Here is an 18604-nt window from a genome sequence, read left to right on the forward strand (position 1 = left end):
GCAAGAAAGTAACATACACAAATACAGAACAGACCGTAACAGCCTTGAATTCAGAGCACTAGTGGTGAGAAACTGCTGATATCACTTCAATGAGCTCAAATGAAAACCTCACAATCAAACTAAGTTTTACATGACATTGTCTGGTGTAAATTTTATCCTGACACATATACGTCATGGACAACATGCATTTCCAAGCCACTCTATCTTGTTTTCCCTGAGAGGTCAAATATCTGTGCAGTGGTTGCACACAGCAGCTGACAGAAAGAAATACAAAAACAACAACTGTTTTTTCCATTCCAATATAATTTATTGTAGTAAAACAAAAGATCCACTTGTATAAAAAAAATAAAAGCACACAAATGAAAACATGAACATCAATCTGCACTGCAATTAATTGTTACATTGATGTAAAAGCCCATCAAGCTGTTAACTGATCTTTTACATCTAAATGAAGCTAAACAAGTCCACAGGGGTGCCCAATCATGTTCCTGCAGACTTCAGATCCAACCCTGATCCAACACACCTGTCTCTATTATCAAGTGCTCCTGAAGATCTTAATTAGCTGGTTCAGATGAGTTTGATCAGGGTTGGAGCTGAATTTTGCAGAAAGGAAGATCTCCATTAACAGGATTGGGCACCCACGTCCTTGCATGACATTTAGAGAGCCTGCGTTACAACAGTCTCCTCTGTGGCCAGCTTCAGCTATGCTTCTAGTCGCGTGGTTTGGTAGCGAAGGTGAGGTATCCCGTGTGTCCTGCCATTTCTCTTGGGGGTGTGGCAGTCTTGCAGATTATAGAGGTGTTCCCAGTGTTTGGGACTTCCTCCTGACTAAGATCTGAAGCCATCTGTGTGCTCATAGTACAGTCCTCCTCTGGTCCAAAGTCTGGTAAGGGCAAAGTGACAGAACGAACGTCATGTACCCGCAACAGAACCTCCAGTGTGCAGATCTCCTCAAAGCCATGGTTCAATAAAGCCTCACAAGTCCTCTGGACCTGCTCTATACAGGGTGAGAAGGAGCAGAGACGACCTCCTGAAGACAAAGTCAAGAAGAAAAGAAGTGAGCTTTTTTAGTATTATTAACATTCATACTAAAGCCCAAAGTACACTATTTTATACCTTTTCAATTCACAAAAGGTTCTTTATACTGGAAAAAAGGTTCTTTAGATTATAAAATGTTCTTCATACTAAGAAAATGAATTGGTTCTTTTAAGAATTATTCTCTGAATTTTCTGCAAAAACACATTTTGGAGTGTATACTTTTTGACAAAAACTAGCATATGTGTACAGTCAAATGCATTGCCTTTCAAAGTATACTTGCTTTATTATCACAAACACAGCCGCTCACACTAGAAAGTTTCATCTTTGTCCAGTGTCTGCACTATTTCTCTCCTGAAGTTATGAGAGATACAGAATATGCGCAGTTAGGAAAAAAATAAATTAAAAAAATAAATGCGTGTACTATGCTGATGACTAAATTTACACGCACCATACGTATACCCTAGGCTAGCGTACATGCAAAAACCAAAAGCTTTCAAACTTTCGTAGATTCATACTTAACTAAGGTTTAAATGTAGTATTAAACTATTATTTAGAAAATTCCAAGAAACTGCTCTTTTACATGACTGATATTTGGATCTCTGTGACTCACACCATGTCTATCTTCAAGTTTGCATCTGTTTTTTTATCAAACCACGGAGCAGATATACAAGTCTCCAGCACTTGTGCTACACTCTGTGCAAACATGAATAGCAGTTTATTAGTAGTTTAGATTAATCTCCATGTTTGAAAGCAAATAAAGCGATAAAGTTCACACTTGTGGCTGACGTCAAATCAAACCTGAAACTTGAAATAGGCAACCTGAAACAGGAACATATTATTGTTCAGTGCATTTTAAAGAAATGGCCATGTGACCTTGACCATGTTCCTCAGTAGATCCAAAAAATTCATGCAGTAATTATTGCTGTAAACTGAGTGGCAGTCCCAGAAAGAATGTGTGTGATATTTTACACATTTTCTGCATTAATTTCAGGTTTAAGTCCGCAGAATCCGGTGTAGTGGATGTAATGCTAAAGTGCATCACTAGGGGCATCAAACAAACGCAAAACGGGTTACTTTCTTAAACACTCCACCCAACTGACATTGTAGGTAACCCCACCCCAAAAATCACATAATTGGCTGAGTCCATAGTTACATCACACCCTCTCACACAAATAAATCTGAATTCTGTGGATGCAGATTTCATGCAGGTCTCCTGAGAATAATCAGGAAGTGATGTAGTAAAGAATATGGTTCCTTAACAGGCCTACTGGAAACAACCAATAACTCACTAAGCTGTTAAGAGTTAGAGAGCAGTCAACATGCATATGTTTGCATATTCTTGCCTTACTGTTAAACGGTCTCATCATAACAAGATAAATAGAGGAAGGGTGATTAAGTGTTTGAAACCGCAATTCTCTTCCATTCCTTTGCCATCTTTCTCCACTAACACGAATGGAGGGAATTTGGGCTAAAGGTGGTATTACTAACATGCACAAGAATAGCCACTGCAGATCAGAGTAAGAAGATAGACAGGGTGCTGTGAGGAGAGGAGTATATTGAGGAAGATACCATAATGGGTGTAGTTTACTCTTTGAATCTATCTTTAGATTCAATCCAATCACATTCACCTAATCCAGCATGAGCCCATCCTTCACTCTCAACATTCATTATAGAACTACACTGAATGGGAACCACTGTAGGAAAGCAATGTAGGACTGTCTCAGTGTCTCTTGAGCCTGACAATTCTCACAGGAGATGCATCAGGGATATAAAGTCACTTGACAAATTGATTAAAACAATCAAATGGTGCCTAAACAAAATACTTTTATAAAACAAACAGTTCAGGTCCTCAATGCTGATTGTTAGCATTGAGTCACAGTAACAGTTGCGATGCAAAACTCTGTTGACCACTGTATGTCGTTCCTAAAGGTACCTTTTAGCCATTATAATTATTCATAATTAAACCCCCAAACCAGTTCAGTGGAAACTCCACCCCACAGCCAATTCAAAAGATTTCACTGGTCATGTCAATAACATGTTGTTTGCCTACACCAAACACTAATCTCTTACCCTACCCTTCACCCTAACCAATGAAATTAGCTGCAGGGTGCAGGTTTCCACTGAACTGGTTTTATGCGCTGTTTACCGCCTTCATAGGCTGCTGTGCACTGAAGAGCCAAAACACCGGTCACCGGTGAATCGAATATGAATGAACATGAATTGATCATCTCATAACAAGACCACATATTAAGGTCTGGGTAGATCAGATAACCAGTTATCGTTATCAACGCATTGGATGCAGGAAAATTGCGTACCTGTTCCATTCCGCGCCGACCCAGGCCAGCCGGTACGGTTACGGTTTCGTTTTCCACTGTGGGGCTGATAACGGCCACTCTTTTGAATGTAATACAAAAGCGTCAGTCGTTGCCTTGGTAGTGCAGCAGTTTACTGATGATATGAGATGTAAATAATCACAGCTGATCAGAAATTTATTTCAATTTTATTATTAATTTGCATTTACGGTGCTTAGAGTGCTTAGCCAGCTACAGAGAAACTGGTAACCAGGCAACAGACAAGTGACCAATCCTGAGTGTCGACGTCACTTCATGGATTCTACCAGCACCTTTCAGCATGGTTAGATAACCGTGCCGAGAACGGTTTGTAATCATGCCGTGCCATACCAGGCTCCATTGGAAACACAACTGGAACCATTCTTTACCATTCTAAGAACAAGAAAGACAAATTTCTAAATGATGGTTATGGGAGCAATGTGTCAACAAACAGTGCATCGCACTCTGATGCGTATGGGGCTGTCAATCAGAGTGCCTGTGATGACCCCGTCTACTGTCGGAAAGTGCCTACAATCGGCATGTGAGGGTAGGACCTGGACCTTGGAGCAGTGGAAGATGGCTGCGTGGTCCGACAAGTTTAATTTCTTTCTACATCACGTGGACGGCCACTTAGGTGTGCTAACTACCTAGGAAAGTGATGGCACAATGACAAGCCGGTGGAGGGAGTGTGATGCTCTGGGCAATGTTCTGCTGGGAAACCCTGAGTCCATCCATTCATGTGGATGTAAATTTGACAAGTGCCACCTACCTAAAAATTGTCATGAAGAGGTGGACCTGGTCTGCAAAAATGATGTTCCATGGTGGAAGTAACCTCTTCTTTCAGCAAGTGCAATGTGCCAGGGTGCCCCACACATTGTTCAGGAATGGTTTGAGGAACATAATGAAGTGTTCAAGCTGTTGCCCTGGCCTCCAAATTCCCCAAATCTAAATCCAATTGAGCATCAGAAGGATGTGCTGGACCAACAAGTTCAACCCACAGCGGCTCCACCTCGCAACCTACATGACTTGAAGGATCTGCTGTTAACTTCTTGGTGCCAGATACCACAGGACACCTTCAGGGGCCTTGTAGAGTCCAACCCTCTGTGGGTTGCACTGTTTTGACAGCATGCAGAGGACTAACAGCATATTAGGCAGGTGGTCATAATGTATTGGCTCATCGTTGTATATGAGCAATGATTTGAAACGCTTATGGGCAATTCAAATAGCAGTCCTCACACAAAGCACATCCACTTAAGACTGGAATAAACTACACAACTTTTAAAAGCTGAACAGTATCATACACTTGACTTCATAGAAAATCTGTCTGCTTACACCCCTGCTTACACCCAAGTCTGTGCCCATCATAAACTATGTGATTTCTATGAAATCAACTAAATGCCCAAAGGCTGTCGAACTGCTTCGGACTTTTGGCAACTAATGTCTACTCCAGACTGCAAATTGGGGCAAAATTATTTGGATTTTAGATGGATTAGATTTATTGGAAGGTATGGATTGGAAAATCTCAAACATGTTTGAGCCAATTTTAAAACAATATTTTCATTGGTCATGCATCTCCTAGCAATGAAGTGCATGTTTCAGCATAAGTTTGTTTTGTTCAGGACGACTTAAAAAGCGTGGTAGCATGTGATCCTCGGTTCGTGCCAGTTTTTCTCTGTAACCATTTACGTTGTTGTCAAGTAGAGAGAGAGAGAGAGAGAGAGAGAGAGAGAAGTTGATTGTGTAATTCCATTGACAAATAAGGCCTTTGCATAAAAACGCAGTCATAAACAGACATCAGGTCTCCTGGCAACCAGGCTCAACAGATCTCCTGGCAACAGGGGCCTGGGTAAGAAAAGAGTCACGCCAAAAGCTCGAATTCTCTGAGCACTTAAAACCAGAGAAAGACAGAGGATAAAGAATCAGTTCAAATCACCACACACTAATTGTTGCATCATAGTAATAAGATGCACATGTTGTGAGAAACATGTTACTAGTCAAGGACAACTGGCTTGGAGTTTACCAAAGTTTCATGGTGAAAGTTTCATAGTTTCTGCATTGAAAACTCCTAATAAGTATTGCACAACCAAGTCCACTTTTCTAAAGAAACAGAAAGAGGCCAGCAAATGTATGAGAATTCCAGAGCCTTGCCCATGCTCACTGAAGTCTCACCGCCTGCCCCTTTATGGTCATTACCCTGGCAGCAAAAACATCTTGCATGTGTGTATATTACAAATCAAAGTCTCTGGGGGGGTGGGTGTAACGTAGAGTGCTGCAGAAATTCCACAATTATGAGACAGAGACTCCAACAAACATTTCCTCCAGGAGATCCTCTCTAATCTTATACTCCGCTAAGGCAGATCTTTACATGCATGTAGACAAATTAAATGCATTTGGGTAGTTGCTATGAAATTGCTGGCAGTGTCTTACTGTATGATGTTACTTCAACCAAAACTGTTTTAAATTAATTGACATCTTGTAAAATTATTGTACGTTTTAATGACTTCATTTTAATTATATCAAAAAAAGAAAGGAAAAAAAATAGATGGTCACTGTCAACTTCCCATTTGTCAAATGTATTAAATCACAGAACCTGCTGGAAAAAAAACCCCAACAACCATTCAACTACATCTAAGCTTCAACCTTTACTAAGACAGGAAAGTTATAGGTTAAAAGCCAAGGGCTATTCATTTTTATGAAAATTCCTTTTTCAATATACTATTGACACAGGGGAATAATTCATACCAAAGGACTGCTGACCCCTTACTGGGACACTGACTAGTCTGGGCCTGCCCAGTAGGGCAAAGTGGGTAGCAGTTCCCATAGAAACAGCCTCTTGCCAAGCTGTTAGGTCACTTCAGAAGAAACCATTTCTGACATGGCCACTCGATTAAAAATACAAAAACAAATAGTTTTTCCAACAGACTGATCAAAGAAACCACAGACAACTATGAATGCTGTTCAAGCTGGGCAAACTCAAGTCAAAGTCTTCATGATTAATTAAAGTTACTGGTGTGACATCATTTTGGCACAAAACTAAGATGTAATTATGGAGAACATAGCCTCTGTCTATGATTCACAGAAGCTGCCTCCATAACTGAGAGAAACCTACACAAAAGATTTAAAGATGCCCTAGAATTAAAAATTGAATTTACCTCGGCATAGCTGAATAACAAGAGTTCAGTACATGGAAATGACATACAGTGAGTCTCAAACACCATGGTTTCTTCCTCCTTATATAAATCTTATTTGTTTAAAAGACCTCCGAAGAACAGGCGAATGTCAACACCAACTATTACGTAACAGTCGGGACCATTAATATGTACGCCCCCAATATTTGCATATGCCAGCTCATGTTCAAGGCATTAGACAAGGGCAGCCAGTATTAATGTCTGGATCTGTGCACAGCTGAATCATCAGACTAGGTAAGCAAGCAAGGACAATAGTGAAAAATGGCAGATGGAGCAATAATAACTGACATGATCCATGATATCATGATATTTTTAGTGATATTTGTAAATTGTCTTTCTAAATGTTTCATTAGCATGTTGCTAATGTACTGTTAAATGTGGTTAAAGTTACCATTGTTTATTACTGTATTCACGGAGACAAGACTGTCGTTATTTTCATTTTTTAAACACTTGCAGTCTGTATAATTCATAAACAACTTCATTCTTTATAAATCTCTTCAACAGTGTGTAATGTTAGCTTTAGCCACGGAGCACTATCAAACTCATTCAGAATCAAATGTAAACATCCAAATAAATACTATACTTACGCGATTAGACATGCTGCATGATGTACACTTTGTAAAGATCCATTTTTAGGGTTATATTAGCTGTGTGAACTGTTTATGGTGTTTAAGGCAAGCGCGAGCTCCGGGGGCGGGGAGCACGAGAATTTAAAGGGGCCGCAGCCTGAATTGGCGCATATTTAATGATGCCCCAAAATAGGCAGTTAAAAAAATGAATAAAAAAAATCTAGGGGTATTTTGAGCTGAAATTTCACAGACACATTCAGGGAACACCTTATACATATATTACATCTTTTGAAAACACGTTCTACGGCACCTTTAAACAACAAAATTCACAATTTAAGAATTATGAATCTCACCCAAAATCTCCCATTCCATGGAGGTTATTTGGGCATTTCATTGAGGTCAATGGCAGATGAGGGTAGTTTTTAGGCACATATTACACACTGCAACTTTTTTTTTGAAAAATTCCCTTGATTTTACTATGGTATTCTTAAAAGTTCCTTGGTTATCCAGGAACATACCATGTACCATTGTATATTAAAGTAACATACTTACACAGTATTTTTGTAAGCGTATGCATGCATATTGATCATTTTAAAACGGCACCATTTGTGTGCCTGCAACGTTTTGTGTTCATAAAAGATCACTGTAGTATTCAGTGGCATTTACTGTATATCTTGTGATTTGGAGAATCATTTTAGTGGCTTCATACATTAAGTCATGGCGATGGAAAACCATTTAGCATTATTATTGTAATGTCTCAGTTATTTCAGTTATGAACTCTCACCTTTGCGTTTCAAGGCCCTCTTGGCATGTGTGACTGCCTCCCACGGAGAAGGGATGTCTAAAAAGACTGCATCAGCTACACCTGTGATGCCAAAGCCCTCCACACACACATCCTGGTTTCTAACAGTAACCAGGTGAGACACCTTGTGCTCCTTGAACTCCTGGATGGCCTTCTCGGCTCGCTGAGCGTGGAACTCTACTGTGTGCAGGTGGCCGGTGGGAGCAATGGTCCGCAAAATGGAGTGAGACAGAGAGCCGCTGCCTGTACCTGGAAAACAGACACAAAATCTTCTGTTATGACAAGCCCACCACTGGGAAAAAGTGGTCTGAGTTTGAGATTATAAAATTATTATTAATGAATTACACTGTTTTTCGGGAATACAACAGTTTCAGACACTCTGAATATCAAAATCTGGTTGTATTCTAATTGCATGTATAAATGTAAACACATTCACATTGACATAACCACATTAAAGGGACAGTGAATAGCGGAAATGAATAGCAGGAAATGAAGATCTTTTTAATGAAACCTAAGAGATGTCCCACCACTAGAAGTCTATTCCACCAAAACATTCAAGCTTCAAAAAGTTCATAATAAAGAGGTCATAAAAGTAGTCCATATAAATCGAGCTGTTTAATCCAGATTTTTAAAGAGACATGATCGCTTTATATGATAAACAGATTTAATTAGGCTTTTATTCACATATAAACACTGATCAACACACATACATAGAGCACATCAAATATGCTAAATGGAAGCTCAAACGTGACGTTTCCGCGTATAGTGCAAGTACGCTTGAGCTCCTGTTTACCATATATGATGTGCTCTATGTATGCGTGTTGTTTAGTTTTTATGTGAATAAACGCTTAATGACTTACACAATGTTTTTATGAACTTTTTGGCCACGTTCACACAGCAGCAGAATACGGTTGTCAGTCCTGTATTTGAGTCCTTAATACAGTTACGTTCATACGCAGTTATTTGCGGGAGTGACAACCGCATTCTATAACCGAACTCACACTAGTAAATTTTCAGGACTCACAACCACATTCTCAGAAATTCCGCGCTGTGTGAACGGAACAGGACTGGACAACTAGTTGTCTGTCGTGTTACACAGTGCAAGGGAGCCGCTCTGCTAAAGTTTTGTGTGTGGTTTCACTTTCGGTAACTTACAGCGACAGAGATATGAGTTGTGTGTCATCTTAAGGTGTTAGATCCAGTCACTGTTCTCCACTTGAGCGGCTCCCATCAGTTTTGTGTTTTTTTTTTTATTCAAACGCTGTGTCATGCGCGAGATGTCGCAAAGGACGTGACACGTGAGTGCAACAGTTAAAGACTCCATCTAGTGTGTGTTTACATTGATCCTGCTGTTGGTTAATGAAGTTTGAATGTATGAACTCGCAGTTCAATTGGTCTCGTCATGTCAAAAGTGATGAGACTTTTCAGATTAAATGGACGTCGCCATCTTAAATATTACATTGGTCACTGTCGTTATGGTTACTAGTAAGAGAATACGGGCTTGACTCTTGCTGAGCGTTCATACAGACAGTGTTCCAGATGCTACTGTTGATGCTGTTTGAATGGGACATTTCGAGACTCACACCTGTAAGTAAATGCGGTTGTCAATCCCAAAAACTGACAGTGTGAACGTGGCCTTTGATGCAACAAATTTTGGTTGCATGGAGTTTCAACTGAGAGACAAAAATCTCTCAGATTTCATTAAAAATATCTTCATGTGTTTTAAAGATTAACAAAATGCATGGGTTTGGAACAACATGAGATCGAGTACAGGATGGCAGAATTTTGGGTGAAATATTCTATTAGTTAAACCAATATTTTCATTTCTAGAATGAGACAACTTGCATGTGCCTGTATTAATCAAAATTTGGGTCAGAATAAGCACCATAATAAACATTCTTTAAATCTGGGCAAATGGCTATTCTGGGTGACTGCATGTTTAACTGCAATTGTAATATTCATGTACTGTATGCCTCTTTCAGAATAAAGTCTGAACCTTAATTAGAAAATTGTGTAAATGTAGTCAAGACCCTCCTCATTCTAACTTTATATGCACAGGGTTTCAGATTAATAGGAGAATCTGCTCAATGCATTTAAGCCAATACTAGGGACAAATAAGGTAATTTACAGAGGGACTGACAACACCATAGTGTCTTGCACTTTCATGACATTTTACAGTTCATTGCACTGTTGTGTGATTTTATCTATGACATGAATGAGAATTAATGAGCTGATTAAGTTTCTGTGCAGAAAAACATGCCCCACAATAAATGGCAAATGCGAGCATCTCCAGTATTTCCACAAGAGAATGGCAGGAAAAGTACATGCATGTAATTGAGTATTCGGACCACTAACATGTATACTAGAATATTCCAATAACAAAAAGAATCATATTAGGAGAAAATTGACCTTATTCAGAAATTGTGCATATAAAAATGGTCACAGAGTTAAACAGTAATAATGCATGGATGAACAAGTACATTGTGATGCGCGTGCATGTGAACACGTTCTGGTATTAATGGCCCATCTTCCTCTTCAAGAACCCATTAGCATGCCTTTTGTTCTCATGGCAACAATAGGGTCAATGTTTGGTCTAAAGCGTCGCATTCAGATAGAACAGTGACTGACGTAAGAACAAGAGGCTCAGTAGGGGAGAAAGAATACACAGAATTATTCCAAAAGAAATATCCGATAGTATCCTTGAATGATGAAAAACAAACTTCAGCCTGCACATGTGCCAATTCTGTGGCATATAATATCTAAGTGTTAAATGCTTGTCCAGCTCAATGAGTTTGGAGGGCACTGGGGACAGAGAAGAGTGTTTTGTGTGTGTGCACGCTCAACATCCGTTTAATGGATTCATTCAGAACACAAGAGGACCAACACATTGAATGAGCCAAATTGAAAAGTGTCTTGTCTTCTCCTTATCACTGCCTAGCCTCCTCTGCCCACTCCAATTAGTCAAGTCAATTTTATTTGTATAGCACTTTTCACAATACACCTTGTTTTAAACTAAAGCAGATTTACAGAAATCAAGTTTATAATATTTTAATATCTACTTGCCTTCTACTGTAGTTGCATTTATAAGATCAGAGCTGGCCAATAATAGTTTACATTTTATGAAGATATAAACAATCAAGCATCTGAGATTTGCTATATAGTATATATCGCTTTGCGTGAGCATAATGTACTTATGCATGTAAAGCTGAATACTTATATATATACAACTTTATATAGCTGTACAATAATACAGTTTACATTTTGCAACAATACAAACAACCAAGCAGTTGAAATTTGCTATAGTATATATTGCTTTACATGAGCGTACTACATTTATGCAGGTAAAGTTGGGTGTACTACTATATATCCAACTTTAAATATATCACTGGACAATAATATAGTTTTGTTACCCTCAAAAAGTTGATGTTGCACAGAATACTTATATGATTATACTTTCAAGGAAGGAAAAACAGAAGTATAGAGTACTTACTTAATAGGCATGTATTTTTTGTGTAAGGGCCACTGAAGAAAAAAATGGCTATGAACAGAGTATCTGCAGGTTTTTTTTTTTTAAATTAAATTTAAGGCTTTTTAAGACCTCCACAAATTAAATGAATACCACATAGGTGGGGTAGAGCATTGTCTATGGTAACCTCCTAAACCGTAAAATGACTGTAAACAACAACAACAAAAAAATACAGGTTGACAAAAATAAGAAGTTTATGAAATGATAAACCAAATTTCAGCTTTTAAACCCTTTATTAGTCAAAATTATAAATGCTAAAATTTATATCTTTTTAAGACCAAGTAAAGAAAATTTCATTGAAGGTGCCCTAGAATTGAAAATTGAATTTACCGGCATAGTTGAATAACAAGAGTTCAGTACATGGAAATGACATACAGTGAGTCATAAACACCATTGTTTCTCCTTCTTATATAAATCTCCTTTGTTTAAAAGACCTCCAAAGAACAGGCGAATCTCAACATAACACCGACTGTTACGTAACAGACGGGATCATTAATATGTACGCCCCCAATATTTGCATATGCCAGCTCATGTTCAAGGCATTAGACAAGGGCAGCCAGTATTAATGTCTGGATCTGTGCACAGCTGAATCATCAGACTAGGTAAGCAAGCAAGAACAATAGCGAAAAATGGCAGATGGAGCGATAACTGACATGATCCATGATATCATGATATTTTTTGTGATATTTGTAAATTGTCTTTCTAAATGTTTCGTTAGCATGTTGCTAATGTACTGTTAAATGTGGTTAAAGTTACCATCGTTTCTTACTGTATTCACGGAGACAAGAGCCGTTGCTATTTTCATTTTTAAACACTTGCAGTCTGTATAATGCATAAACAACTTCATTCTTTATAAATCTCTCCAACAGTGTAGCATTAGCCGTTAGCCACGGAGCACAGCCTCAAATTCATTCAGAATCAAATGTAAACATCCAAATAAATACCATACTTACGCGATTAGACATTAGAGGTGTGAACCTACACTGGTCTCACAGTTCGGTTCGATTACGATTATCAAGTCATCGATTCAGTTCGATTTGATTATCTCGATGCATCACGATGCATTGATGATGCACTGCATCCTTATTTTTCAATTTTGCTTCACATGTATACAATTTTGTCAATAAATACAAGCAGTCAGATATATGAACTGAACCCTTAATTTTACCTGAAACACGCTTCTTGAATGTATCAAACATCAAATAAAACTCAAGTCTGGGCACAGAAGACAACAGCAGCATTAGATTAGAACACACAAATGTAAGTACTAAAAGTGCATAATGCAGGGAGTGTACTTAAATACTTATATAGTGCAGTGTACTTTCTTGTAAAACATTTAAATATTGACAAATGTATAAACATGAAATTAAATTACAAACCAAAGTAAACAAGAGGCCAAACCTACTTGAATATAATCAATATACATAAAACTAAATCTGCACTTCAGCAGGTTTTCAGGTTTTCCACTACAGAAAATGGCCGTATATCCTTTGCAATAAAAGATGCCACTGCTCTGGTAATTCTCTGCCCTCTCACTGAGTTTGGCGGCAACGTTGATATAAGTTGATCAATTTTTGGCTGAGCTGGATCCACAAAGGCACTGACAGGCGTTTGCAGCTCGGGGTGAAAACGACTGACGTGGTTTCTCATGTTGGTGGTATTACCCCCTGCATATTTTATTTTTGCGTGACATGATTTGCACACAGCGTGTGTCTTGTCAAGGTTGGGCTTACCGTGTTGTTGATAAAAGCCGAAATGTGCCCAAATGTTGACTTTTAAAGTGGTTGGAGCATTTTTTATTGCACGCTCAGGCGTTTCACCTCCCTCTGCCATTTGTATGCCGCGACTAAGCACGCGGTGCTGACGTCAGAAATGCGTCAGTACATTATAACCGGTTATGGGCTATTACTGAACCGAAACCGAATCGTCCTCGTCTGCATCGCGATGCACCGTAGAAACGATTAATTTTGACACCCCTATTAGACATACTGCATGACAAACACTTTGTAAAGATCCATTTTGAGGTTTATATTAGCTGTGTGAACTTTGTTTATACAATGATAGAGTCGAGAGGGGGCGGAGAGCGCGAGCAATTAAATGGGCTGCAGTCTGAATCGGTGCATTTATAATTATGCCTCAAAATAGGCAGTTAAAAAAATGAATTAAAAAAAATCTATGGGGTATTTTGAGCTGCAACTTCACAGACACATTCATGGGACACCTTAGACTTATATTACATCTTGTAAAAAAAACGTTCGATGGCACCTTTAATAAATTGAAGGAACAAAATCCGTCAACATGTTCTCTAACTGTAAATACAAGTTTCAACAGATACGCTGAGCTGTCTAAACTGAAAGCAACTTGCACTGGCATATCTTAAAATATGTCACTGCCATTGTTTTGTCTCAAGATTCACACCAGTGCTGTTTTTTTCTAAGGCGCATTTATAAAAGCTATGTAAATGTCCTAAAAGCACGAAGGCCTAATCCTGTTTTAATCTGAGTCCTGTCTGTGAAACTGGACCTAGGACTTTCTGCTCTGATTTAAGACTTAATTTAAGACTTTTTAATACCTTTTAAAGACCCACAGAAACCCAGTGTGTGTTTGTGTATTATATTATATTACTATTTATTTATTTTAAAAGGGATGTGAGACTACTCGATTAGACAATACTGCTGCTGCTAGTCAACTTGGAAGTACTAACTGTTTATTTATATATTTTTTGCACATTTAAAAAGGTGCAATAAGCGATTTATGGATAGTCCATGTAACTAATATTTTACAAATGTGACAAGATTAAGGGGTTATAGTGATCACTTAAAGGGGAACCAAAATAAAAAAAAAACATATTAGGAGTATGTTATCTCACTTTTCAGACAATTTTTTTTTTTTTTTTTTGCTTGAAATGGGCAGTTTAGATGTTCCAGGCTTATAATAATAATAATGCAAATGAACAAACAAGTAAAGGTGACACACAACAAGTATATTTGTGCAAAAGACAGCATATCTTAGTTCTGTGAAACACAGCAAAATCAACGTTGCTCATGTATATAGAAGAAATAAAGCAACCCCAGCATACATTTTCAGGCCTTCCCGCACCTTTAGGTCTCTCGTGCACTGGAAAGCTTCTCCGATATTAATGCAGGACCTACTTCTTGCCCGATCGCAACCCTTCTTTTTAAACTTAGATTCCCTGGACGTTTTCCTCTTTTGAAAATTCTCATATATATATATATTTTTTTTTTACAAATGCTATGGTTTAAATTACCATCATATTAATGTTACATTTTAAAATTAATATATTATTTTGAAAACTGTATATCTGGGGCAGAAAACAAAACCACCCGCACTCGCAGTGGGTTCAGAGAAATGTCCACATGGAAGATAAGCAAAGTGAGGGAGTATTTTGACAGCCTACAAACAACTTTTCTGTTTTCTTTTATGTCATGCCAAACTAGCATATAATTAAGCTTGCTTATAGGCTTGTTATACTACCGGTTATGAGGGACAATACGGTAATGAAATTTTAGATTGGATTAAAGGAGGAACATGAAGAATTAAATTTACTTGACACATGAACAGTTGCTATATCAACATCCTAACAAAGAGAATAAGCTTAAATAATGTATAGTTGTCAGTACAAGAAGCGTGTTCAAAATCTGGACACGCAACTGGTTGCTGTGGTATCGAACAACAATACCTTAACGTGCTGACTAGTGTGGACAACCTTTTATTTGAAGAAATGCGTTTATAATAATAGACCAATGGGTTTGAACTTATCGGTCCTGTGCTGCCTATTGATTCAGTTGATTTGAATAAATATGTCTATAATATAATGGTTAACGATGCTTAAGTGAACGCTCAAGTTTAATATACAAGGCAAGAACATTGCATGTATCCGACCTATTTTTGGCGGCATTCAGGGATTTGACTGTTCATAGATTAAAGGGATAGTTCACCCAAAAATCATCATTTACTCAAGTTGTCCAGACATGGGACAACATGGGAGACCAAACAGTTAAAGGGCCCCATTGACTTCCATAGTATTTTTTTCCATATTTTGAAGAACCCATTGACTTCCATGATATCTTCTTTTGTGTTCAGCAGAAGTAAATTCATACAGGTTTAGAACAACTCGAGGGTGAGTAAATGATGACAATTTTCATTTTTGGGTGAACTATCTCAAAAATGTGAATATTTGAAAGTCTATTTAATATTAATAAGATTAATAATCACATTAAACCATATTGTGATTCCTGTTTTTCTGTACCAAAATGTAAGACATCTTGAAATTATCATTAAGACTTTTCTTATACTGTGTAAGATATTTTATGGCCTTAAATTTGAAAAAACAAAAAAACAAAACTGAATTTAAAACTTTAAAACTTTTTAAGGACCTGCAGGGACCTTGATAAAGATTCAAGCTAACTGGAAACTACTACTATTGTTATTGTGCTGCATATTATCGGACAGGGTGAGCTGTCTTTGAGCTTTGTAAGAGTAGGGTTAGGGCCTTGTCAGTCTGTCAAGCAATATGGAGCACTTTCACTGATCAAACCCCCATCAGCAAAATATGAATATGAACAATGTCCTTCTGTGTATATATGACTTGAGTTCACCTGCTTGACACTTAAAAGACTCTGAAAATCAAGCATCTTCTTGCTAAAGCAAGGCTCAGATTGTATAGAAGATCTTTAGTAATTCAGACCCCCAAAACCCTTTGATGATTCAAAGACTCATTCTTACCTGACTCACAGACGACAGAGCCCGGTTTGAGGTCCAGCATCAGTGTGATGTTGGCAATGTCTGTCGTGTAGAGGATCTGTGTTCGGTGGGGAAGGTTGACGGTCCACAGCTCTGGTGTGGGGTGCAGCACATAAACCCAACCACCCTTACTGCAAGTCACTTTGGAACCAAAGCGCTGTCCAATAAGGTCGCTGGAGTGGCGGATAACCCCATAGCGGGTCTGTGTCTGAGCTCCTGACTGAACTTTGACAGGCATCATGGAGTCATGACCCAGGAAGATAATGACGACATCCCCTTCTTGGATGAGCTCGGAGTATTCCACAAAACTCATGAGGTACAGCTGGGTTTCAGCTTCAATGAAAAGTGTGGCCTTGGATGATTAAATTATGCTGGTCTGCCATAAATGAAAACACATGAACACATTATTCTCATAAGTAATTCTCATGCAATCATATTTAAATTCCTTTATAGACTAAATTCAATATTTACGATATTCTAACTTTTAGAAAATTTATATATTTGTGTTAAAAAAAAAAAGCATTGACTCAGACAATTAATTATAACTTGCTTATGAACATAATTGTGTCTAACAATTGTGACAAGGTGTCTAACAGCATGGCAATAAAGACCTAAGCTGTCATGCTTTTGGAATCCTATAATAATAATAATAATAATAATACACTAATTTCTGTACTTTTTAGAGACAAACCAATGAATTGAAAAAATTGAACACACACTGTGCTGGCACTTCTTAGAGGATTATGTCTTTTGTTGGTTATTAAAAAAAAGACTAAACTGACTTTGATTACCAAATGAATACCAATTAAAGAAATATTGTAAAGAAAACAGATTTTTTAATATTTAAATTAGAGAGACATAAAAATAATAACACAATATAAATAATAACAATATATATATATAAAATATAAAAAATTATATATATATATATATATATATATATATATATATATATATATATATATATATATATATAAAATCCCTTTTTAAAATAAAAGACGTTAAAAGAAATAAAAAAATAATAATATTGTACTAAAAGAAAACTAATGAGTTTACAAATGGAGCTTTTATAATTTTATCCAATATATTAAGATACATAATCAAACAAAAACAAACATGAGCATGTTATATACGTAAACTACTCAAAATCCAGTCAGTGCGTATTTTGATTTAAAAAGTTGTAAACCGTTAGAGTGACCGTTAGTACAAACCTGTCAGACTGAACATTACCAGCATCTTCTGTGTGTAACAGCAGAACGGAGACAGTTCAGAACAGCAAAAAATGGGCCATATGTAAGTTAATCTTTTAATAATGCACTTAATGGTATCTGTGAACATTTCTATTATTTTATGCATCAGATTCAGCAAGGTCATTGTCCTTAATGACGGGACGAACCGGAGAAGCGGATTCGCTAACGGCGACTTCGATTATCTGAGAGCACATAATGACACGGTTTCCCTACAAACCATCGACTTTAAAAAATATATAAATCTTTTTAAAAGGTCGTGTTTACACAAGGGCTATACTGAATGTGAAATAACACTTTTTAAAGAGAGCATTCATTACATCGAGAGCAAACTGAAGTGTTTTTCAAAGTGTAAACACAGTAACGTTATACATTCATTGTTGGAAAGGAAACTTGTGACATACCTGAACGAACGTACATCGTTCGACATAAAGATATCTTTAACCTAAAGAAGGACTCAAAAACTCACCGTTTCTGTAATTTTGTATTTGTGAGGTAGCAGAAAGAAGGTACAGCACGTGTGTGCGGCTAGTTTGCTTGATAAACCGCATGTACATGCAGTCGGTCGCCGTCTACAAAGCGGCTCTATAGCTCATGTGGATGGACTCAAACGCATGTGAACGCGTTGCCCGCCACATACAAATCTACAACTTGTCGCAAAACGTCAACTTCTCGCGACACAACCAGTCTCAGGAAAATGATGTAAGAGTATTTTAAAGGAACAGTATCTGTTGCGTAAACGTCAAGATAAATTAGACATTTGCGTGGTGGTTTAAATTCACCAGGACGGCGTTTCCTAGCCCCACAACCCTAACTTAGTCATAAGGCTGAAGTATCATTTCAAACCAGAAATGCAAGTCAGATTATAGGCTACTGTAAGTTATATAATTTTAGCATTATAATCAAAGAATATTAACACTTTGATTATAATGCATATTAAAGTCAAATTTAAACAAAAACAATCAAAGCTGTGGGTCTCACAAAGCAACATATTCCGAGTGTCATCCACACATATGTATAAGACTTGCACACATTATACATTATGCTGTTTTCTTTTTAAAAATAAATCTATTACATATGGATTTATTGACATTCCCAATCCCAATATAAATCGTATTTTTTTTTTTTTACAAGTTTAAT

General features: G+C 37.5%; 1 protein-coding gene across 1 annotated transcript; it reads right to left on the minus strand.

Moving 5' to 3' along the window:
* Nucleotides 1–295: 295 nt before the first annotated feature.
* On the minus strand, nt 296–18075 carry trmt61a (tRNA methyltransferase 61A). Its single transcript, XM_067385144.1, has 4 exons — nt 17934–18075; nt 16200–16593; nt 7910–8176; nt 296–1030 (listed from the first exon to the last, which is right to left on the minus strand). The coding sequence occupies exons 2-4, from the start codon at nt 16528–16530 to the stop codon at nt 711–713; spliced, it is 918 nt and encodes a 305-aa protein (XP_067241245.1). The 5' UTR covers nt 16531–16593; nt 17934–18075; the 3' UTR covers nt 296–710.
* Nucleotides 18076–18604: the final 529 nt, after the last annotated feature.

The sequence above is a fragment of the Chanodichthys erythropterus genome, chromosome 5, assembly GCF_024489055.1.
Source record: "Chanodichthys erythropterus isolate Z2021 chromosome 5, ASM2448905v1, whole genome shotgun sequence".
Taxonomy (NCBI): Eukaryota; Metazoa; Chordata; class Actinopteri; order Cypriniformes; family Xenocyprididae; genus Chanodichthys; species Chanodichthys erythropterus.